At 41.2% G+C, this 23,125-nt stretch overlaps 2 protein-coding genes across 12 annotated transcripts in view; both read left to right on the forward strand.

Annotated features, from left to right (window-relative positions):
- The window catches only part of acap3a (ArfGAP with coiled-coil, ankyrin repeat and PH domains 3a), a 48,249-nt gene extending 36,044 nt beyond the window's left edge, over positions 1-12,205 (forward strand). For 4 of the 7 annotated variants that reach the window (XM_025059485.1, XM_008319127.3, XM_025059484.1 and 1 more), the window contains 15 exons: positions 2,678-2,790; positions 3,176-3,227; positions 3,754-3,854; positions 4,038-4,149; positions 4,382-4,590; positions 5,445-5,514; positions 5,845-5,939; positions 6,042-6,259; positions 6,378-6,467; positions 6,588-6,680; positions 6,773-6,999; positions 7,263-7,372; positions 7,700-7,810; positions 7,902-7,963; positions 11,301-12,205. In XM_025059485.1, the coding sequence (XP_024915253.1) occupies positions 2,678-2,790; positions 3,176-3,227; positions 3,754-3,854; positions 4,038-4,149; positions 4,382-4,590; positions 5,445-5,514; positions 5,845-5,939; positions 6,042-6,259; positions 6,378-6,467; positions 6,588-6,680; positions 6,773-6,999; positions 7,263-7,372; positions 7,700-7,810; positions 7,902-7,963; positions 11,301-11,407 (1,770 nt within the window). In that variant the 3' untranslated portion in view covers positions 11,408-12,205. Of the gene's footprint in view, positions 1-2,677; positions 2,791-3,175; positions 3,228-3,753; positions 3,855-4,037; positions 4,150-4,381; positions 4,591-5,444; positions 5,515-5,844; positions 5,940-6,041; positions 6,260-6,377; positions 6,468-6,587; positions 6,681-6,772; positions 7,000-7,262; positions 7,373-7,699; positions 7,811-7,901; positions 8,066-11,300 lie in introns of all 7 variants that reach the window. The other 3 variants (XM_008319130.3, XM_025059487.1, XM_025059486.1) reach the window with 2 other exon arrangements.
- Positions 12,206-12,553: 348 nt separating this feature from the next.
- Positions 12,554-22,953, forward strand: hipk1a (homeodomain interacting protein kinase 1a). Of its 5 annotated transcripts, XM_025059462.1 has the most exons (18): positions 12,554-12,919; positions 13,922-14,649; positions 15,207-15,580; positions 15,662-15,785; positions 16,231-16,350; positions 16,737-16,823; positions 16,976-17,157; positions 17,263-17,413; positions 17,662-17,866; positions 17,965-18,083; positions 18,575-18,720; positions 18,878-19,030; positions 19,166-19,327; positions 19,398-19,585; positions 20,154-20,266; positions 20,609-20,809; positions 21,028-21,130; positions 21,921-22,953. In XM_025059462.1, the coding sequence occupies exons 1-18, from the start codon at positions 12,880-12,882 to the stop codon at positions 22,007-22,009; spliced, it is 3,285 nt and encodes a 1,094-aa protein (XP_024915230.1). In that variant the 5' UTR covers positions 12,554-12,879; the 3' UTR covers positions 22,010-22,953. The 5 variants fall into 5 exon arrangements, with proteins under 5 accessions (XP_024915230.1, XP_016891684.1, XP_016891685.1 ...); XM_017036195.2 differs by having other exon boundaries at positions 19,166-19,324; positions 21,028-22,953; XM_017036196.2 differs by having other exon boundaries at positions 18,578-18,720; positions 21,028-22,953.
- Positions 22,954-23,125: the final 172 nt, after the last annotated feature.

Here is a 23,125-nt window from a genome sequence, read left to right on the forward strand (position 1 = left end):
ATTATATCTTCTTGAAAAGATGTCCAGTTTGTTCAGTAGACCTTGTGTAAATTTACAACAGGGTAAAGGGGCAGTATTCAGTCAGTACAAGGACAGAACCAGCAGGAGTGAAAGGGAGTTAAGGTGCTGAACCTGTGGACGCTGTCACACAAATCAGGAAACACATTCAAATACCAGCGTCATTCATATTTAATGTAAAACCTAATGGAGAAGTCCTGTAATGGGGGGCAGCAGCGGGGAGGGGCAGCGGGCGGGCGGGGGGGCAGTGCTACATGCTGGTTCTAGATCTATTTTTACAGCAGTCAGAGTTGATGTTGTTATCACGTCTCATCTGTATTGTCTTCCTGGAGCGAGGTTTGTTTGGCTCCAAAACTCAATACCATGGATTGAACCAGCAGTCGTCCCATTTCAAGCCCAGTGCCTGAACAACTGGACCAGTGATTTTGCAACCACTGTGTCTGTGCCACGACAGATCACCAGTTGTACCAGGAGAAATTAGCCAATTTAATTTGCGTTGTCTGTAAACCATTATTTAATCACTGCGAATAATTTCAGCTATTTCAGCTTTGCTCCCATTTTCTCAACCACGACCTCCTCACGTTTGTCTTTTTTCAATTCCTGCTACTACGTCAGTGTTGTGTTCAACTAAACAGACTTGACACTCAATTTGAAACTAGAAGATTGTTATCTTTCTCAACATGTACTTCTTGTGACTGTAGCACATGAACAAAGCCCTGGTGGCAGAGTGAGTAATCAGCTCCACCAGCTGAAGTTCTGCCCACAGGCTGTCAACAGCAGCAGCAGCAGGTGGATGAAGCATCTGATCTCTGTGTCTGCTTCATCCCGTGTCTGGGATTATCCCTCGTCTGTTCCTCTTCCTCGTGTCCTTGTGACGTTGTGACGCCACACTTTTCCTGCTTGTTCAATAATGTTGTCTTCAGACCAGCACAGGATTCTGACCCCTGCAGGTGAGAGCGAGGGTTTGATTTATTTCTGGGAGTTCCATTGAAAAAGATCGTTGTGGAGTTTGAGTGGAGCTGATGGAGGTGATGAAGTGTTAAATCTTTTGTAGTAGTTTCCCATTAGTCTGATGTTCTTGGTGATCTGCCAGATAGACTCCCTCCAGGTCAACACTGAGCTTTAACTCCCTCCTTCTCCCTGCGGTGAGGGAGGTGTGTTCAGGGAGTTCCACCTCTCAGGCAGACAGAATCTGGCCGTTTGGTTTTGGGTCAGTGTCAGCCACAGGACGGCGTGGTGTCGTCCACTCTTCCTCCTCGCAGCTTCCTGGCAGCTGGTTGGTTAATCCTGAGTCTGTAGCGGAGGAAACACTCGTCAGTGTTGGAATTACTCACTGTGCTGCAGACGCGTTAATGTTCTGTGAGAGCGAAGAACTTCTCTGAGATTCACTATGTTGTTGGAACACTCGGAACGTCTGAGAATGAAGATCCGCTGCTGGTGGGACCGTAGTTTGGTGGGTGCCTTTGGACCACGCTGGCCTTTTGAAAGTGGTTTTTACTGGTCATACCAGGTCTTATATCCACATTACATTATATAGGGATTTTTTTCTCTGACTTTTATACTTTCTAAACTGTAAAATGTTTATCATTTCAGCTATTGAAACTTTAAGAGATAACAGAACTGTGATTTTTTGTTGAAAGCCAAAAATTCTCGCAAAAATTCATTTTTTTGTGTCTACTTCAGAAGATGAAGAAGTTTAAAAACAAACTTGTATTTTGGTTGTTAGCGTAATTTGGAATTCTCAACACACTGATTTACAGTGGTGGTTCTCAAACTGTGGTAGGTGTGACACTAGTGGCACTTGGGTTCGTTCTACTGTTGTGTTTGTGTGGATTCAGAATTTAATTTAAGGGCCTTCTTGTTGTGTTACTTTGTCATGGAGTGTGTCTCCAAATGATGAATAGTCTACTAATCCTTGGAATAATTTCTCATCAGTGTGTACGTGTCTTAGCTGAAGCTAAGTTTAACTTCTGTGCGTTAGTGTTGGTCATGCAGGTCGTATTTGAAAAGTTGTGTCCGTTGTGAAAAGCTTAAAAACCAATAATTTCAAAGGCAGCTGGTTTAAAAATAATGAAGTAAAATATAAAACCATGCGCAGTAAAAAAAACATTTTAATTTAATTTAACTTGATTCAAAAATACCAATATTTACTGTAAAGGAAATCTTTGACTGTTTCCTTCTGGTGAAGTGACTTGAGTCCCAGTGGTGAAGTGCTGGGTACCAGGTAAATCGTGAAAAGGTTAGATGGTCATTTTTATGAGTCATCCTCAGTTTATGTAACATTTTGCGTCACCCTCAACTCCTTTGGGTCATGAAACGCTGCGTGTGTGCCACACAGGAAGACGGCGCACGGCCGTACTGCCACGCACATGTGGTCCAACACGTGACGTCTTTCTACATCAGCGCACAATTTCTGCTGATTAAGTTGCTTTATGGACTGGAGGTTCAGTACGTCTCCACTGGAACGACAGGAACAGCACACACATGAGGGGTCTTTACGGAAAAGGAACACATGTTTTTTTTCCTGTTTCATCATTGGAAAAGTCGGAACAGCATCCTGCCGTCTTCCTGACCCGCTGGGGTCCTGACCTTTTCTGACTGTCAGTGTTGTTTTTCCCAGATTCTGAGTTTGTACTTTTTTTTTACCCCCGTGTTCCAGGATTTCTCCTATGACGAATCTAAAGTGGAATTCAATGTTGACGCTCCTAATGGTGTGGTGATGGAGGGCTACCTGTTCAAGAGGGCCAGCAATGCCTTTAAGACCTGGAACAGGTATGTTGCACCGTCATGACTGAATCTACTGAATGTTAGTAATGCTGTGAAAAACATGGGAGTTTATGTTTTCACAGTCATCACTTTTTCAGTTCAGTTTTAGTTAGACCATTAAAGTTAAGGCACCATCTTAGGCACTGTGTCAAGTTACCGTTCCTCAGTTCCTTCAGTTCCTTCAGCAGTGTGCAAATATATAATTTATCACAAAATGTTACTTTTGTCAAATTCAAACTTTTTCAGCACTGACAGGTCTTCTGAACCATTTTCTGTCAGAGACAGTTTTTATCATTCACACAGATTCACCTTTTCTACACCCAACATTAGACCTTGAAAGGATATTCATCCGATTCATGCTTTATTCATCTCCTGCTTCTCCTCCTTTTAGACGGTGGTTCTCCATACAGAACAGTCAGCTGGTCTATCAGAAGAAGCTGAAGGTACGTCCACGCACAGTAGTGAGTCGTCCACGTATCACTTTTCCACAGAGATGAAGGCTGTGAGGGGTTAAGTGCTGAGGTAGTGGTAGGATGAAGAGTGTTTTCACTGAAATAGCCCACCGTCACTGACGTACTGAAGGGTTCTATGTCGGTAAGGTGAGATCTCTGCAGAGTATTTACGTTACAGAGACTCGTAACAAAAAAAAAACAAATATAGGTCAGTGTGTATTTTCAGATACATACCGATATAGGCCTGGTAATATGTATTTATTTATCTGTACAAACCACTGTATGAGTATGAGATTAATCAAATGAGCTGCAGTGCTGCCACCTAGTGACTTTCACTTCAATGTACAGCCGTTTGTCCCCAAAACTATTTTTTGGGCACACATCATATGAGGTAACCCAAAACAATTCTTACAGATATTACGTAATATGCTTTTTATTTAACGAAATCGTTCAATCTTTCATCCTCTACTTTTAATAACTGTGATTTATTATGAATTATCATTTTCTGTGTTTGCAGGACTCTCTGACAGTGGTGGTAGAAGACCTGCGGCTCTGCTCAGTCAAACCCTGTGAGGACATCGAGCGGCGGTTCTGCTTCGAGGTCGTATCTCCATCGAAGTAAGACCCGCCTCTCACTGTCATCGTTATGTCCGACAGTCTGATGGAAATGTTGGTTGCTGGTATTCAATGGTAACAGCACGCTAAAAAAATTGTGTCTTTTGTCCTGCAGGAGTTGTATGCTCCAGGCTGAGTTGCTTGTATTCCGTGGTAACAGCACGCTAAAAAACTTTTGTCCTGCAGGAGTTGTATGCTCCAGGCTGAATCGGAGAAGCTAAGACAGGCTTGGATTCAGGCAGTTCAAGCCAGCATTGCTTCAGCCTACAGAGAGAGTCCAGACTCCTATTACATAGAGGTATTGGACCCAGACTCCACTTGAACAACACTGTATTTCAACCCTGTAGTTTCAACCAAAACTGTAAGCTGCGTCTGAAGGTTGAACGTCATCCTGTAAAGGTCACACCGGACAAGTCCGTCCAACAAATGCAGCCCATTTTCTTGCTGTGCTGCAGAGGCAGCTTTGTTACCACCAAAGTGCTGTCTCACACTCTGACATTTGACATTGTATCCTGTTGACTTTCTGTCAGCACCTGGACAGAACTGCGTCACCGTCCACCAGTAGTATTGACTCAGCCAGTGAGACACGGGACCGCAGCGCCCGGAGTGAGACCATCCTGCAGAGGATTCAGAGTCTCCCAGGGAACGAGCAGTGCTGTGACTGCGGCCAGGCCGACCCACGCTGGGCCTCCATCAACCTGGGCATCCTGCTGTGCATCGAGTGTTCAGGCATCCACAGGTAGAGAGTTCCAAGAGAGAAAAATATATGAATATATATATACACATATATATATAAATATATAACTATATATTTATATTTATCGAGGAAAGTTATATTTATAGAGTAGAGGATGATAAATATATATATTCATACAGTATATATTTATATATATATACAGTATATGTGTCTATATGTATATATGTATATGCACATATACATATATGTGTATGTACTTATGTACATATATGTTTATTGTTATTATTATGAAATATCTTAATATTTCCCTTTTCATTGTTTCAAACATATATGAGTGAATTTTGCCGTAAACCTCACATCGACGGTGTGTTTAAATCATGGTTGCACACGGTCATGTCTTCTTTATCCTGATCCCCACACTCAGCCCTTCGTGAACTGTGTGTATTATTTAAATGAGGATTATCAGTACTTATGTAACCACATCCCCTGCAGCTACTCCTCCTCCTAACTTTTGAATATTCATGCTGTGTCTTTGGCCTCATCTTCTCTTGGCCTCATTATACCAAGAGTAAACAAGGAGCAGAAACTATCAGTCTGGTTTTTTTTCTCTACTCCGACACGGTCTCCAGGTAACCAGACAGCATCATCGTAGGAACTTGGAGATTTGCATGACATTAGATGCAGCTTCGCTAATTTTCCCCAGCAATGGTATTTGCTACTATTCAGAAGTCTGAAAGTAGCCGGACTCCTGGTATATGTGAAAATACAGTCTGAAGGCAACAGAAATAACTAACATTAGTCAGTATTTACAATATTCTACTAGTGATCCTACATGTAGTATCAGTTAACTGAAGATGTATCTCTAATCATTTTATTTGTCATGCTCTCTGTTACAGGAGTCTCGGTGTTCACTGTTCCAAGGTTCGCTCACTCACGCTAGACTCATGGGAACCAGAATTATTGAAGGTAAATTTAATTAATTAAATTCTCCCATATATATATTTATGTGTGTAAATATATACTCTATGTTTATATATGTTTATATATTTAAATTTTGTATGTATACTGTGTGTTCATATTTGCAGTTAATACACATAATCATATATAAATACACACTTTTATATATATTTACATATATAAATATATATGTAAATATATACATATATAACTATATATGTATGTATGTGTATGTATATTATACATACATATATGTATATATTATATATAATATATATTATATATATATAATATATATTAAATGTATTAATATATACATTATCTTATCCTCCCCTACAGCTGATGTGTGAACTCGGAAACAGCGTCATCAACCACATCTATGAAGGCTCTTACCAAGAACAAGGTCTGAAGAAACCTCAACCGTCCAGTTCAAGGTAAATTTCCTATTATATAATGTAATATAATTTCCTGTAAAAAATATATAATTTCTGAGTTTACACGTGTTTCTCTAAAATCTCTCATCTGTGTTCTTGTAGGCAGGAGAAAGAGGCCTGGATCAGGGCAAAGTATGTGGAGAAGAAGTTCCTGAAGAAGCTCAGCTGCAGAGAGATTTTCATCAACGGGGACAGCAAACCAGAGCGCCGGTGGAGTGTGAAGAAGTGTCGCAGACACAACAGCGCCACCACTGTGTCCAAAACACGGAGGAGATACCGTCAGGAGGCTGGAAGCACGTCGCCGTCGACCCTGTCTGCGGGTAATGATTTGAGAAAACAAATACAATTTTATTCTGATCCATCTCATGAATAATGGAATTATTGGATACACGGTGCATTTTCATGTGTTATTCACGTGGCTTCTATGTTTATTTGCAGCAGCTGCTAAGTTCAGACGGGAGTCCCTGTTCTGTCCAGACGAACTGGACACTCTCTTCTCCTACTTTGACACAGGATCTGGACCCAGAAGTAAGGAAACCTCCATAGACACCGTTCACAGACCCTTTACTGATACCTGTATATTTTAGAACCCTTGGCATCAGGACTAGATGGTGACACAATGTTGTGGTTTCTCTCCTGGTCCTGCAGGTCTCAGCAGTGACAGTGGGCTGGGAGGCAGCACAGACGGCAGCACAGACATCCTGGTGTTTGGCTCGGTGGTGAACAGCGTCACAGAGGAGGGTAGGTCCAGTCGAGGAACCTTTAACACTGAAGGCTGAACTGCTGTCGTCTGGGAAACAACTTAATAAACACCGTGGGTTTTTTTCCCCCAGAGTGTGAAGCGTCTGATGACTCCAGTGGAGAAGCCGAGCTGGAGGCAGAGCCCGAGGCTTCAGACCCAGAGGACGTACGTGATCTCCATCCTGGAAACCTGCTGTACAAAGCCTCAAAGGCCCGAAACCTGCCCGTCATGGCCGAAGCTCTGGCTCACGGTGCTGACGTCAACTTGGTGAACGCTGAGGACGAGGGCAAGACGCCTCTGATCCAGGCTGTGATTGGGGTGAGTGAAGGGGACGCAAGGAAGCAGAAATAATCGGATTTTTCTGGACTATAAACCGATTCGTAGTAGTGCCCTCTAGCGGCTGTTTAGTGTGAAAATAACGAACATGTGAAATGATATATTTTAACATATAAGTCGCAACTAACTATATGTCGCAAAACCCAGCCATAGGATGAAAAAAACTCACTGGTACCTTTGAAGTCAGAACTTTTTTTTGTTTTTTTATTGACCCTTAGCTGTCTGCTGCTGTGTCTGTATTTCAGGGTTCACTGATTGCCTGCGAGTTCCTGCTCCAAAATGCTGCTGACGTCAACCAAAGAGACGCCAGAGGAAGGTGTCCTCTGCACCACGCCACCTATCTGGGACACACAGGGTGAGTCAACATGATGGAAATATGTGTCGACAACACACACACACATACACACACACATTCTTTCCACGTTGAATATGATTTGGATTTTCCTTGTTCCTTTGTTAACCTTTAGCAAGTTTAGAAAAGCCAGACATATAATGATAATATAAATAAATTATATAATTTGGAATGGTTTGGGGGGCCAGATTAAAAAGCTGCCCGGGTCACGTCCAGCCCCCGGGCCTTAGTTTGCCCATGCCTGCTCTCTCTGAAAAATGACCCATTAGCTCTGTATGCTACACCTTTTAGCTTGCTAAGCCTAGACCTCTGTTCACTCTGCGTCTCCAGGCAGGTGTGTTTATTCCTGAAGAGAGGAGCGACGCAGACCGATGAAGACGAGGACGGCCAGGACCCTCTGAGCATAGCTGTGCAGCAGGCTAACGCGGATATAGTCACACTGTAGGTTTGAAGTTCATCACTCCTGCGTTTTCCTTTTTTTTTTTCATCACTGATGAATCTTAACCTTTTTTTTTCCTTCTGCGTTCTCCAGGCTACGATTGGCCAGAATGAACGAGGAGATGCGGGAGTCAGAAGGACCCTTTGGACAACCAGGTCAATATCCAATCAGCAGTCCCACTGAGCAGCAGTATAGGAAGTGTATTCAGGAGTTTATCTGTCTGAATATAGCAGAGTGCTAGAAGTCCGTCCAGTCAGGTTAGAACTCAGACTGAGTGAGGCCGACTCCAAGTCTTCCCTCTGTCTTGTTTCTGTCTCTTAGTTTTAACTCCTAACGTCTCTTCAGACATTCCTGGATCTTCGCTGTTGTTCTTTTTCCTGCACTTTCTTATTTTCTCTGATTGCTCTCGGCATCACAGAAACACAGTGTTACCATAACCATTTTTTTGTCCAGTAAAACTGTTCACTGCCATGACCAGGACACTGTTATGAAACTGATGAGCAACCAGTAGCAGAGCACCAGTTTTGGGACCACTTTAGTATTTTATTGAAGTAAGAGGGGAACTGTTGTTATATGCTTTGCTAATAGCATATATGCTAATATTAAACACACAACGTTCCAAACCTTCAAGGTTTACTTTAGCTGTATCTAATAAAAACAGATGAATTATGTTAAAATAATTCCTAATCTATAAATTCATCAAATTGAGTGATTCTTTTGTTTTTTAAAGTATATAAGTATATTTTTCTTCAGTCCATAAACACGCAGGATGAGGTTAACTGTTCACTCTGAATGGTCCAAAGGTGTGAATGTGAGTGTGAATGGTTGTTTTTTTTGATATGTACATAATGGCCTGGTGAACTATCCAGGGTGTATACTGCCCTCTACAGGGGCTGCGGGGATTTGCACTAGATTTGCAAACTTGTAAACCACTATGGTAAAATAAAACAAACAAAACCTGTTGTGGAAAGCCCAAAATTTTTGTTCAGATTGATGATAGGTACAATTCCTCAGTGTGACCACCAGGCTGTGATAACTATGACTGAGAGGAAATAACCAGTTTCTATATTTGGAGACTTGGTTAAACTGCTTTTTAAGTCAAATTTACAGTGATTTTTTTTTTTGCAAAACAGTTACCTTTTTTTTTTTTTTGTATTTTTTTGTTGCCCTCTTCAGCCTGTGTTTTATCCGTCCCTCAGAGGCAGTAGCGCACCGATGATCCCAGATAATCTGTATTTTTGTATTGTGTTTGAACAACAATGGAAAAAAATATTGATATTTTTTAGACTGGATATATATTTTTGTGTTTAACTTTACTCTGCTGATCGCTCACTTACTTCACCAGTATTATATTCTCATTCTGAGAAACAGAGTCAGTACATCACAGTAGTGTAGAATACAACCACTCAGAGTAGTACTGCAGTTTCTGCTGTAGTAAGTGGACATATTGATCAACACCACTAGTGTGTCTAACTGTATATAATGTATTTGTACAATGTAATAGTAATCTAATATAAATTGAAATGGCCTGTTGTTTGAAGTGCTGTTGGTAGCTGTTTTTTGGGTTTTTTTAAATTTATTTTATCAAAGATCTGACTCGTCTCATGTCTGAGGTTTTTAGAATTTATTTTAAGCCAAAGACCAGGGAGAATTCCTGAATACTTTATTGTAAATTTTTATTCTTTAGGGACTGTCTTCAAATTATTATAGAAGAAAAGTCTGTCCCCAGTTCTTGCCCAGACCATTTTAACTTTGTCTCTGTCACTTCTGTCTGATCTGCTCCTTTTCTATTGCTTATCATCCCGCTCCACAATTCTTCACCTCTGGCTCTGTTTCCTTTAATAAAATTAAAACATAATCAGTTGTTCTCTTCTTCTTCTTCTTAAATTATTTCCATACAGTCCCTAAGTTGCCCAGTTTCCTGCCATTAAAACTTTTCTTGCTGCTTTGTTTGTTTAATTTCTCTTTATCTAAAATCCAGTTGTATCTCGATTCTTACTATTTTTAAACGAACAATCATCATCTTGTTAATCAAGACTAACGATCAATCCCAGCTGCTGACAAATCACTTCATTAATTTTTTTTTTAAATATCTGCAGTGTATGACACTTTAACAATCTGACTGTTGTGTATATGAACTAACTCAACTTTTTAACCTTGTTGTGTTTGTTGTTTTTCTCTGTCTCTGACTGTTAACACTTTCTTCAAATCTTGTTACTAAAAAAAAAACCGTAACTAATGACTTTTGTTGTATTAACACTAACTGCTGTCTGTTTGTATTAACACTAACTGCTGTCTGTGTTTCTAGTTTAACATGTTCACCCAGTGTCCTTTAGTATTTCTGGTTTAACATGTTCACCCAGTGTCCTTTAATGTCATGTCAAAAATAAATGGACACTATTACCAAACGCTAACCTTTCTTCCTGCTTCTTTGCCTCACTGATTCTCACCTTCTTTTAAAAATAATTGATGTTATTCTGACTGAAATCAACTAAAACCTCTATCATCACTGACTGCTACTACTTTTGATGTAATATTTCACATACTAAAATATTTTTTATAAAATATTACATATGCGTGTGTGAGATTTTTCAAATTTTCTAATGATTAATTTGAAATGTACAATATATTTAACCATGTTTCACTTGTATTTAACTTATGCTAACCATCTATGGATTTAACAGTCATACTGGAATATTTATTGGTCACCTCAAATTTATAGAAGTTAGCCAAAGTAGAGAGCAATGATGAAAAGTTTAAATTACTGCATTTTAAACACTAATATTTTGCCTGTTTTACTGCTGTTAAAAAACAACCTGGACTAAAATGCAGCGTATATATTTAGGTGAATGCTTCTTTCCCACACCCAGGAATGTTCATTCCTCTTTTTAATTAGCCGAGTCTGGGAGCTCTCCTGGGACACAAAAGAGTTGAACTGCTTTTGTTATGTCTGTAGACCGGGCCGTTACCATGGCTGCAGCGGGAGTAAAGCCTCAGTATCTGACAAGTTGAAAGAAGGAAGTTTCATGGCTCCTCTGTCGGCTTCTGCTTCTCTATTCATCAGGATTTTCTCCCTCTTTGCTTCTTTCTGTCGCATGTATTTCTAACATTCATATCAAAGATTCCCAACTCATCAAAGCCTCTTTGTAGGGCAGTGGTTTTTAAATGAACCGATCATGTGACCAAGTCTTCTTGTCCAGCCCCATAGTTTATGAAACTATTGATTCTGTTTTAATGCAAAGCAGGGGTCTCAAAAATGTAACTTTATTCACTTATTTAATGGCTTTTTAGGATTTCATTCTCATAAAAATACACTTTTTCTCATCAACTTGGAGATAAGGATGCTATACAATAATATATTGAATCGAGAAATATTTAATTTAATACAGTGGGCCTTACCGCCACCTACAGGGCTAGAGGGTCAATATCTAAAAGCCAAACCATAATTTTGATTCGAATCATTTTTAAACAACTTTTTTTCTCTCTCACCAGGTGACGCCACCTACTTGGACATCTTTCGAGAATTTTCCCACATGGCCTCCCACAACCCGGAAAAGTTGAAACGAAGAAGCGTTCACTTCCGGCACTCCTTCAGGTAGTCGGCCGACGGACGACATCACGGCCTTAAGGAGTGCAATCTTCCTGCCACTATTCACAGCAGTAGTCATCATATGTGATGTAAATGTAGAATACTGATAATACAAATATCATCCACTAATGTACACGGCATGCTTTAAAAGAAAAGAAAAGAAAAATGACAAGATTGAAGGCGTTTCAGTGATGCTGTTGTTAGCCATCGTTGAGTATTTTATTGTATTGTAAGCTGAATTTACGTGTGCTGTTCTCAAATCAGACTTGTATTTCATTTTTTATTCTACATGTAGGGATTTGCTGGTCATTTCTCTTTATATAAAAAAATATATAGGTTTATACGTTTTTAGATTTTCTTTTTGTTATAATGTCAAGCACTTGTTTCTTTTTCTCTGCTTCTACCGTCTTTCATTCTTTGACCACTGAAGGAATTCCCTCAATATTCTCTATACACAGTATACTGTATATTGCATGCATTTTACTCCCATTGTACTCCATTACTTCTGAACTCAGCAGCTGCATGGAAACAGATCAAATAGATCATTATTATCGTTAGTATTCAGAACAATCGACACGTTGTTATTTTTCTTCCTTTGTTGTGATTGGACTATGCTGGCGTCTTCTCTTTCGTAGTCCTGTTGTTTTTTTAATGTAAAATGGCAGCACCATCGCTGTGACTGTGTAAATGCTGTACAAGCAAAAATGTTAATATATCTGAAAGGACAGGAAACCTGATGTGGAGCTGGACCGAATGAACAGTGTCTGTGTTTACATGCTGAATGTGCATTAAAATATTTCTGTTTAAACATTGTATAGGGTCTTAAACGTAGTCACTAGTGCCCTCTAGTGTTGAGATGTGTAATTATTGACTAATATCTCGACGTAGTTAGAACAGAATATTTCTGTTCGTTTACATTAGGTCATTAGGTTGGAGAAATAATACTTTAATAATATTTTTACAGAAACAAAAAAGCATATTTTCAAGAGAGATGATAAATTATATTAAATAAAAATGTATCATTTCTGAATAAAAACCCACACTAATTTACATTAAGGACGAACAGTCAAATCTATCTATCTATGTTTATGTTTTTTATTTACCATAACATAATAGTATGGGACGCGGTCTTTGACGTCAATTTACGTCAACTGTAAGTGACGTCATCACGACAGGAAGTGCGGATGGGAGAAGACGGGAGTCTGAGCTGGTGGTAGGCTCCCTGTCTGCACCACTGCGTTCGTTATGATGATACTACAGACTAACAGAGACATTATCGTCCTGCTGCTTCATACATATACACTGTGACTGTAGGGGAACGCCAGCTATGATGTGACGCCGAAGACTGTGACCTGCTAGGCTAGCTGTTAGCTTGGTCGGCCCCGTGTTATCCTCCCGGAGCTCCCCCAGAGCGAAGCTCAGGTGATCCGCCGCAGACCTGCCCGGAGATGATGTGACGATTACGAGGAGGACGAGGCCTTAATGTCAGCTCAACGGCTAGGTGTTCCTGCGTCTAACACAGGTACAGTCGTAAAAAAAGACTAAATCTTCACAACTGTCACGTAGACGGTGGTTAAATAGCGGCGAACACAGTTCTCTGAATGCTTAAGCAGGGGCGTAGGAAACGACCCAACTCGGGCTAGGGCCCCGTGATGGCTAATACTGTAAATTAGTGTAAATGTTTTTCTTACACTAAATGTAACGTGTAAATTTAAGCGTGTTTAAAGCCAATGTCTGGTTCTGAAAAACTAAAACTAGTCAAATGATAATCCTAAATCATCATTTAACCAGTTTATATGTAAAAATATAGGAACAACAGGTTAAATCAGTCAGATAGAGGAAAGTTAGCATGATATGGGAGAAAAACGCAGCATGAATAGCTAGCTGTTGTTAAATAAAGATGCTTAATATTTAAAAGTTTTACTATTGTCAGGAATGCAGCATGAATAGCTGAGATGCTTAATATTTAAAAGTTTTACTAAATCAGCTTGATAAACTAGTAGGTAAATTAAAGAAGCAAAATTGATAAAAAAAATGGCTGAAAGACAATCAAAAGCTAGTTTACAAAAACTTTACTCAAAGCTTGACCTAATAAATTGTTTTAAATGTTTTAGCTCTAATAGACCAGCTATTATTTGGAAGTTAGCTCACTAAAGCTAATATGTAATAGATAGTTATTACATCAGCCATTAACCACATTATTTAAAAGTTAGGGCATAAGCTCAACACTGAACCATATCCAGGAAATCTGCTAAGTAGATAGCTTCATATATGATCGTAAATTGATTATAGACCATAATATCTGTGACTTTAGGATAAACTGATAAACAAACAGTATGTGGCTCACTGAGCTAAATTTGCAGCCATTTGTCTCTGGCATGAAACGTAGTCAAATGTGACAAAATGTCTATAAATAGTTGGTCCATTTGTTAATTGGGTCAGCCTTTAACACGTTTTAATCTGACAATGCCACAGAGGAAAAGTTGAGGACAAACTTCCTCTTCATTGTTGATCTTGTCTACAGACATGGCGTCCCAGCTCCAGGTTTTTTCTTCCCCGTCCGTGTCCTCTAGCGGCTACTCTCGCTCCAAGAGGCTCAAAGTGGAGAACCCTGCCTGGGATGTGTCCAACCAGCTGGGAGATAATGGTTACTACCAGCAGAGCCCCAGCCAGGCAGCTGCACCCACCACCTCCGGCTCCAACTTTAACCCAGTGTACAACAGCAACCAGGTTCATCCGCTGACAGCGGGCTCCCGGGAGCAGACGGTGGTGCGGGCAGCGGACAGCACAGGCAGCCTACATGGACCACCGTCCTCGGCCTCTTCCACCTCCTCCACCCGACGTGTCAAAGATGCCGAGTCCACATCGCAGCCCTGCGACCTCTACCAAAAGCAGTACAGCCTGAAACGGAAAAGCGAGGAGGTTGACAGCAGCGATAGCGTCCAGATCCTGGAGGAGCTCTCCGCCCCCGTGGTCTCCAACCGTACTGCTGGAGGAGGCGGGACCACAGCTCAGTCCATAGCACATTCCACCTCCACTACCAAGAGCAGCAACTCCCACAGTGAGGGCGACTACCAGCTGGTGCAGCACGAGATCCTGTGCTCCATGTCCAACAGCTACGAGGTGCTGGAGTTTCTGGGTCGCGGTACCTTTGGTCAGGTGGCAAAATGCTGGAAGCGAGGCACAAATGAGATAGTGGCCATCAAGATCCTGAAGAATCATCCATCCTACGCTCGACAAGGGCAAATAGAAGTGAGTACAAACTGAAAAACTTGAAGCTACAGCAACAGTTTAGCCTTGAGCAGAAGATTCTCACATAAGTTTAGAAAAAAGATTCAAGTCCAAGCAAGTTCATACAAACGTGAAAATATCTGTTTTATGTTGATGAAAACTGAGAGGTTTACTAAATATACTAAATTTGGTTTCTTGTAGATGCTGGCTCATTTTTCATTACACTTGCAATAATATTTTGAGCAAATTAATGAGTGAAAGATAAACAAAGTTTGCAGGGGGCTGTAGAACATTTACAGTCTTGCTACATTTATGTACATATATGACAATTACAACAATGGTGTCTATGTTGAACCAAGTATTTTGTGCAAATAATCTATTGAGGTATTAATAATGTTAAACAAAACTCAAATTTGACAAATTTAATTGGAAACACCTGGTATAAACTAACAGTATTTAAGTAGTTTGGATTTCTGAGACTAGATTCGATTTCATGAATTTTCTAAAAGTGCGGTTACAAAGACAGTGACCTGAAGTCAGTTAAAGAGAAAACAACCTCCTCTTCTTCCTCCCTGAAGGTCAGCATCCTCAGCAGGCTGAGCACAGAGAACGCAGACGAGTTCAACTTCGTCCGCTCGTACGAGTGCTTTCAGCACAAGAACCACACGTGCCTTGTGTTTGAGATGCTGGAGCAGAATCTCTACGACTTCCTGAAGCACAGCAAGTTCAGCCCGCTGATGCTCAAGTGCATCCGACCGATCCTGCAGCAGGTCGCCACGGCGCTGATGAAGCTGAAGAGTCTCGGACTAATCCACGCCGACCTGAAGCCAGAGAACATCATGCTGGTCGATCCCCTGAGGCAGCCGTACAGAGTGAAGGTCATCGATTTTGGCTCTGCCAGTCATGTGTCCAAAGCTGTGTGCTCCACCTATCTGCAGTCACGGTACTACAGGTGAGTGTCCTTCATTCACTTGTCTTTGTAAGCTCTCAAAATGCTTCTTTGTGATTTTTGGCGTACTTGACGTCTTTGCAGAGCTCCAGAGATAATTCTGGGCCTTCCTTTCTGTGAGGCCATCGACATGTGGTCTCTGGGATGTGTCATCGCTGAGCTGTTTTTGGGATGGCCTCTGTATCCTGGTGCTTCAGAGTATGATCAGGTGATTCATCTTGAAGACAGTGTTGTGGATATATGAATAATGTAATAATGTTATGTGTCTTTATCTGTTGACAGCTTAAATTTAAATTTGATTTTTCTTAAAAATTCCATACTAAACTGATCCTCAGATACACCAGTCAGTGTTGTTAAAACAACATTAAAGCAGTGATTTTTTTTTGTCACATTTTGAAGACCAGCCTGTGAAAATATTGTCTTCCATGAAACTGGTCTGTGATGCAAAACGGGCTTTTAACACATCATCAGTTACAGTAATGAGGACAAGCTGTGAAACAGGCTGCTGACACTGGTAACTGCTGTTTGCAGCTGAGTCACAGCATAAACAGGGTGTCATTTTTTTTTTTTAAAGGTCCACAGTTTGTCACTGTGTTAACGCTCTGTCTACACCCGGCACTGATTGTTCTGTGTGTATTTTCTTTCTCCTCCAGATTCGTTACATCTCTCAGACCCAGGGTCTTCCAGCAGAGTACCTGCTCAGTGCAGGAACAAAGACCTGCCGCTTTTTCAACAGAGGCCCCGACTCCAGCTACCCACTGTGGAGACTGAAGGTACAGTCAATACAATACAGTCAGTACAATAGTGTCTCTGGGAGACAGGCTGCTGTCAGCATGTAGACGGCTCCAAATACAGTGTAACACAGCAAGGGATTTTAACAGGAGGTCCAGGACACCTACAGGTAATGGGTGGTACTGGATGAGGGGTTTGAAATTATTATTATTACTACTGTTATTATTGGGTATTGAGTGTTTGATGTTTGATCACAATCAATCATGTGGTTCTGTTTCTCGGAGTAAATAAAAGTAGTGACCATAAATCTGCATAAAACTGAGGACCCCCCCGTAGGAGGAAGTCCGTGCTCTGTCTGTCAGAGGGTCTCGGCTTGATAAAACCTTAAGACCACTACACTACAGCATGGACTGTATATATTTTTCAGACTCCTGCAGAGCATGAGGCAGAGATGGGAATCAAGTCGAAGGAAGCACGGAAATATATTTTCAACTGTCTGGATGACATGATGCAGGTGAGCAGGGCTTTCACTCTGTTTTCCTGGAGGCACACAGGTTTCAGTTAATATTTAATCCGTTCACAGACGTGACCTGAGAGAAGAGACTCAGTAGAAAGTAACACAAACAAAAGATTTCCTTTATTTGCTCCCCTCTGCTCCCCCTGCAGGTGAACATGACTAACCTGGAGGGAACAGACATTTTGGCAGAGAAGGCTGACCGGCGTGAGTTCATCGACCTGTTGAAGAAGATGCTGACTCTTGACGCCGACAAACGCATCACTCCCATGAAGACCCTGAACCACCCTTTTGTCACCATGACCCACCTGCTGCACTTCCCTCACAGCTCACAGTAAGACTGCACTAATTTTTCAGCAGACAATGCTTTTCATTTAGTGTCTTAGTAGTTTTTAATTCATGGTTTTTGGTTTTTTTTTACCTTTTTTTTTACTTTTAGTGTAAAGTCCTGCTTCCAGAATATGGACATCTGCAAACGCAGATGCAGCGCTTTCGAAAATGGAAAGAATCTGTTTGCCAACAACAATACTCCGAGTGCAGCCGCCAACCTTACCGTCACCTTCAGTAGCCAGTTAAACCAGCACAATCAGGTGAGGGCGTTGTTATATATATATATGTGTATGTGTATATATGTATATATGTGTGTATATGTATATATTTATATATCTATATATGTATGTGTATATATATGCATATCTGTATATATGTATGTGTATGTATGTATGTGTATATGTATACATACATATACTGTATATACATATATACATATACATACATATGTGTATATGTATATATGTATATATATTTATATTTTTATTTTGCATACTGTGTCTTCCAGATGTCTTCGACCGGAGGCCAGTCCCTGTCCCTCAGCAGTAATGTCCCTCTGCTGAACTACCAGCCCAGCCTCTACCAACAGGCCACCATAAACATCCCCGGCCTGACCCAGCAGGGTGTTCCTCTGCAGACTCGACCCACTCAGCTCTGTGCCCAGACTGAACCCTTCCAGCAGACACTCATAGTGTGTCCTCCCACCATCCAGGGTACAGAAGAACTGATGCAGTGATGGAGTTCTTGGGTGATGATGCGTGGTTGCAGCAGACTGTTTTTTATCTTCACACGTTTTATCGTCTTCTTCCAGGTCTCCAGTCATCCAACAAACCCTCGGCTTATCAAGTGAGGATGGACAACTCTGTGCCCTTAGTCCCTCAGAACCAGTCGTCCCAGTCTCTTCACATCCAGCCTGGCATGTTGGCTCAGGTAGATCCCCCTTACATGGCTGTAATACTTCAGTTGAAATATAAACTACACAATGACCATTACTCCAAACCAATACCCTGGACTAGATTTATAATAAAACGATGAGACTAGCATCTCTTTTAGCATCACTGACTGTTCTGTTTTGATTTACTGAAACACATTCTGAGATGTGCCATGATATTTGGACAGAAGGATGAGCTAGAGGCAGAAATGAAAACGATAATCAGATTAGAGGGACAGTAAAGGTTTCTCTCTCTCTCTCTCTCCCTCCCATGTCAGCTGATGTTGGAGCTGCTTTCCGTTTGCTTTAGTAGTGACATTTACTTTGTGTCTTAGTAAAAAACAAAGGTTCCCTCTAAGACTGTGTGTCTCTGCTAATTTAATCCTGCCTTTTTTACACACACACACTGTACTGTATTCATTTCCTCATCATTTGGGACGCTGTGTTCTACCTTCATATATAGTATATGTGTGTTTTTGTGTGTAAACAGCAGGGCTGGCCGGCAGGTACACAACAGATCCTCATCCCCTCCACTTGGCAGCAGATGCCAGGGATGACCATCCACAACCCTGGGCAGACCGTAGTGCCCGACTCACCTGTGGGAGCATCTGAGAGTCAACAGGCGTCTGGCTGGAGGTAACTCTGATCCAGACACTGTGGGTGTCAACTGTGGTGTAAATGTACATATATATTGCACATGGAATTAAAAAATAATCGAAATGCAATAGTGAAAAAGAATTGAAAGTCATGTGACTTACTGGGAGTTTTAAACTTTCCTTCAATCGCCCAACAGGGGTCGCCATGGCAGCCAGTACGACGGTGTCGGCCAGCAGGACTCAGGTGTTGGCCGTCATGCTGCGTCCCAGAATCACAACTCAGGGGGCGCTCACACGAGAGGCCAACAGGAAAAGAGGTCCAAGCCTCGACATGGAGAGAACAGAGCCAGGTATTTAGTCCTGTTGTCATGGCGACAGGATACAGGTTTTGTTCATCCTGTTCATCCAAATCAGATGTCTATTTATATTGCTGGTCCTTGCAAACATCACAAAATGAACGAAAAAACCCTTTGTTTTCCCGTCAGACCGGTGTCGTCAGTCACATCAGTTGTGCACAACACGTCTTCTTTCGCTGGTGACCAGTCTCAGCCCATCGTCATCTCTGACACGCCCAGTCCTGCCGTCAGCATCATCACCATCCACAGTGACTCCGAGGATGAGGACGAGAGGAAATTCCCTGCCTCGTGGTGAGATTTTCCCTCTTGGACATTTCAGTAAAATGACACCAACGGTTATTTATTGGTTTTCTTTCAACAGCTCTGGCACAGGTCAGAGGACCAATGTGATCAGCTGTGTCACCGTCCATGACTCTCATGACTCGGACTCGTCCACCAGCAGCCCCCTCAGCCCAAAGACCACCTCACAGCCAGCTAAGGCTCTGGCTGTTATTCTGCCGTCTGTGAAGAGTCAGCCTGGAGAAAGCACAAACCAAAAAGCTCCAGCAGGTACAGGTCCTCTTACACAGAAGTCTCTCCACACTCTTTAATATTCCTGTCAGTCTGAACTCAGGGCAGAACAAAATAGAAACAAAACTACCAAAAAATGAGACAAAAGAAGAAAACAGTAAAAATATATATATAAAGATGATAAAAAATACTTGAAAAGGCAATATAAATAATAGTAATAAATATATTTAATACATAATAATAAAAATATAAAAAACATCTAAAAAATGTTAAAATTAATTTAAACATTTAATAATGAAATAAAGACTTTCAGATGAAAGAGGTCATCGCTGAAAGCTCTTTAAAGAAATGGTTTGTTTATTATTTATGTGCCTAAAATAAAAAATATAAATAATAAAAATATGTATAATAAGAAAGAAATAAAGCTCTTTAAAGAAATGATTTGTTTATTATTTATGTGCCTAAAATATTGCTAAAATAAATATGTTTTACAGTATTTAACCTTAGCGCCCCTCACTTTGAAAACCACTGTTTTCCTTTGTCATTGTTATCAGCTCAGTCAGATAGTTAATAGTCCCCTGAACATTCACTGTGGTTTCACTGGCAGATCAAGCTAAAAATGGAAAGTCCAAGAAAGGTTCCAGTCGAGCAGGAGAGTCTGGGACTGAGCGCCATCAGCAGGCCGTGGCCGGCAGATCTCAGCCTCTGAACCTGAGCCAGGTAACAACAACTATCATGTGTGATGTGTCTCCTATGTCCTGTGACTCCCACTGTGTACTTCTGTACTGCAAATTAAACAGCTTCCTGTTTCACATATTAATTGTTAAATCTTGTACTTTGAGTCTAAAGTATCACTTAAATGCAGTAACCTTACTGCTGCTCTGAAGGAGTCTGTATTAATATTATGACGGTGGTGCTGGACTGAGGGTAACTGAGCTTTAGTGGTCAGAGAGGGAACTGCAGTAAAAAAAGTTTACCATGCAGTACAGTCTCCTGCACTGTTGTGAAAAGTCAAAGTAACTCTAGGAGTCTTGTAGCTCACCGTGCCCTGATTCCTCTCAGGTGCAGCAGCCTGTGATGTCATCCACCAATGAGCAGCCAGGAACCATCAGCTCCCTGAGGCGACAGCCTACTTACCCCCCGACCGTCTCCTCCACATCATCCTACCGACCCCACGAGAACCCTCTTTTCACCTCCACCCCCAACCTGTATGTCTACCCGGCCTCTGCCGCTCTGGCCTCCGTGTCTCAAGCCGTAGACCAAATGCACGGTGGCCCGTCACGCCACAGCAGAGCGAGTGGGGCCTACTCCTCACTGGCACTGCTGCAAAAGAACAGCAGCTTAGCCCTGGGAGGGTCAGCTCCCGGTCAGTATACCAACCATCTCCACCCTCAGCAGCAGCTGCAGCAGCAGCAGCCGCCGCCGCAGTTCGCTGGGCCGCCTTTCCCTCATTCCCCCGCTCCTTATCAAAAGTAGACCAAATGCACGGTGGCCCGTCACGCCACAGCAGAGCGAGTGGGGCCTACTCCTCACTGGCACTGCTGCAAAAGAACAGCAGCTTAGCCCTGGGAGGGTCAGCTCCCGGTCAGTATACCAACCATCTCCACCCTCAGCAGCAGCTGCAGCAGCAGCAGCCGCAGCAGCAGTTAGCTGAGCAGCCTTTCCATCATTCCACTGCTGCTTATCAAAGAAAACTTAACCAGTACCCCTACCTGTAACCACTGACACTGAGGCTGTGCATGAAAACCAAATGGAGACCAACACTAGAGGGCAGCCCAAGCTCAACCACTTGCTGCTGCGTCACTACTTCGTTTCAGCTCAACTTTTAACTTTATGTTGCTGCTGTTTTTAAAGCTTTCTGTAACAAGCTCACAAAATAGTACAGAATAATTTAGATTTTAATCATTGGCTGAACCATATTGGTTGGTCGATATAATTGGACATCCCTAATTAAAATATAGCAGCAGGGACACGGTAGTATTTATGTTCCTGATATTTACAATTTATAATCTGCAGTTTAAATTCATCTGCGTGACTTTTTGGCCTAATTTTATTTTGTGTTTTTTTATAGACGTGTTTATGGACAATGGTATTGTTGTTAAGTTGACATTAGTGTATGTGTTGCCCTCTTGTGGCCGTAAATGATATGGCGGGACGTAGGAACAGTCGAAGTACTAAAAAGAAGCACGACTAAATGTCTGCAAAATATAGTATATATTTACTGTAGCTGTGTCAGAAAGCCAACGGGGCGGTTTGTTAATGTAATTACTTTGAATTTAGTTGAAATTTTTAATGAGGGCGATTTTGACGTGTTTTGACATAAAGGTAAATAACTGAAACAGTAGTTTTTCTAGTTGCCTGTTTCTTTTGCCAGATCGGGAAACACTGCTCCACCTTCATTGCAGCGAAGACGTTGATTGCCCCAATGTCAGAATGCCAGAGGACATCGAAAGCGATATGTAAATACACGTGCCAACGAACGCAACAGTCTGGTAAGATTTTAAAATATTAAGAAGAAACTTGACTTGGTTTAATGCTGCTTTTTAACTACCAGTGTTTTTTTTTTTAATGATTATATAATCATTTACACTCGTGTATGCCTTCGAGTCGCCTTCCATCTTTAAGCTAACTTATTTTAAATATTCGGAGTTCTGACGATGTGTTTGTGGCGTGTACGTTGCTAAAAAGAAACAATGTGATTTATGTGTTGTACTGTATACAGGTGTGTTCAGTGGTTTTCATGTCGATTCTATTTTAGTACTGACCATTGGTTATATATTTATATGGTTATGGCGTTGAAGGGTGCAGTGTCCAGTCAGAGACCCTTTTAGTTCAGTTGCAGTTGAGGTTGCATGAGTCTGACGTAGAGCCAGAGACACGGCTGCTCCCCAGGGAAACCGGGAAAATGTCAAAGCTCTCGTCTTGTGAAGTGATGTCCGTGAAGTGGGAAAAAAAATCCAAATCTGATTAGTTGTAATCGTGTTACAGTACATTCATTTAGGTGACACAGTCATGCATTCAGAAACTCAAATCTGAATTTGTAAAATGCTAATTATAGCCCGAAAACACTGATTTGTTCAAGTAATGGTTCTGTTGTGAAATGTATGACATAAACACACCGACCTTAACTGGTATAGAGGCAATAAAATTGTGTCAAAACAGAAACGGCTTGTTGAAGACTGACTGAATGTCGTGATTTAAAGGCATTGCTGAATATTAGTATTTGGTTTTGTTATGCTTGTTATACTTATTTATTCTTGTTATACTAATTTAATTTAATGGACATAGCTAAGTATTTCAAGGCAAATTAGTGTATTTTTAGTCATTTTTGAGAAAGTTTTCTTTTCGGAGATTTGTTCAGGATCTTATTGGTCTAGTATTTTAACTGTGATCAAACGTTGGCGTACCAAAAAAGTATATTTTTTTCTGAATTTTAACCACAAAAATGGACATAGCTAAGTATTTTAAGGCAAATGAGTGTATTTTTAGTCATTTTTGAAAAACTTTTTTTCAGAGATTTGTTCAGGATCTTATTGGTCTAGTATTTTAACTGTGATCAAACGTTGGCGTACCAAAAAA

The sequence above is a fragment of the Cynoglossus semilaevis genome, chromosome 10, assembly GCF_000523025.1.
Source record: "Cynoglossus semilaevis isolate Cse_v1.0 chromosome 10, Cse_v1.0, whole genome shotgun sequence".
Lineage (NCBI taxonomy): Eukaryota > Metazoa > Chordata > Actinopteri > Pleuronectiformes > Cynoglossidae > Cynoglossus > Cynoglossus semilaevis.

Coding starts and splice junctions, on each gene's coding strand:
- hipk1a (XM_025059461.1), top strand. CDS start 12,880: ATGTCAGCTCAACGGCTAGGTGTTCCTGCGTCTAACACAG. Junction 14,650..15,206: donor CTCGACAAGGGCAAATAGAA/GTGAGTACAAAC, acceptor TCCTCCCTGAAG/GTCAGCATCCTCAGCAGGCT. Junction 19,586..20,153: donor AAACCAAAAAGCTCCAGCAG/GTACAGGTCCTC, acceptor TTTCACTGGCAG/ATCAAGCTAAAAATGGAAAG.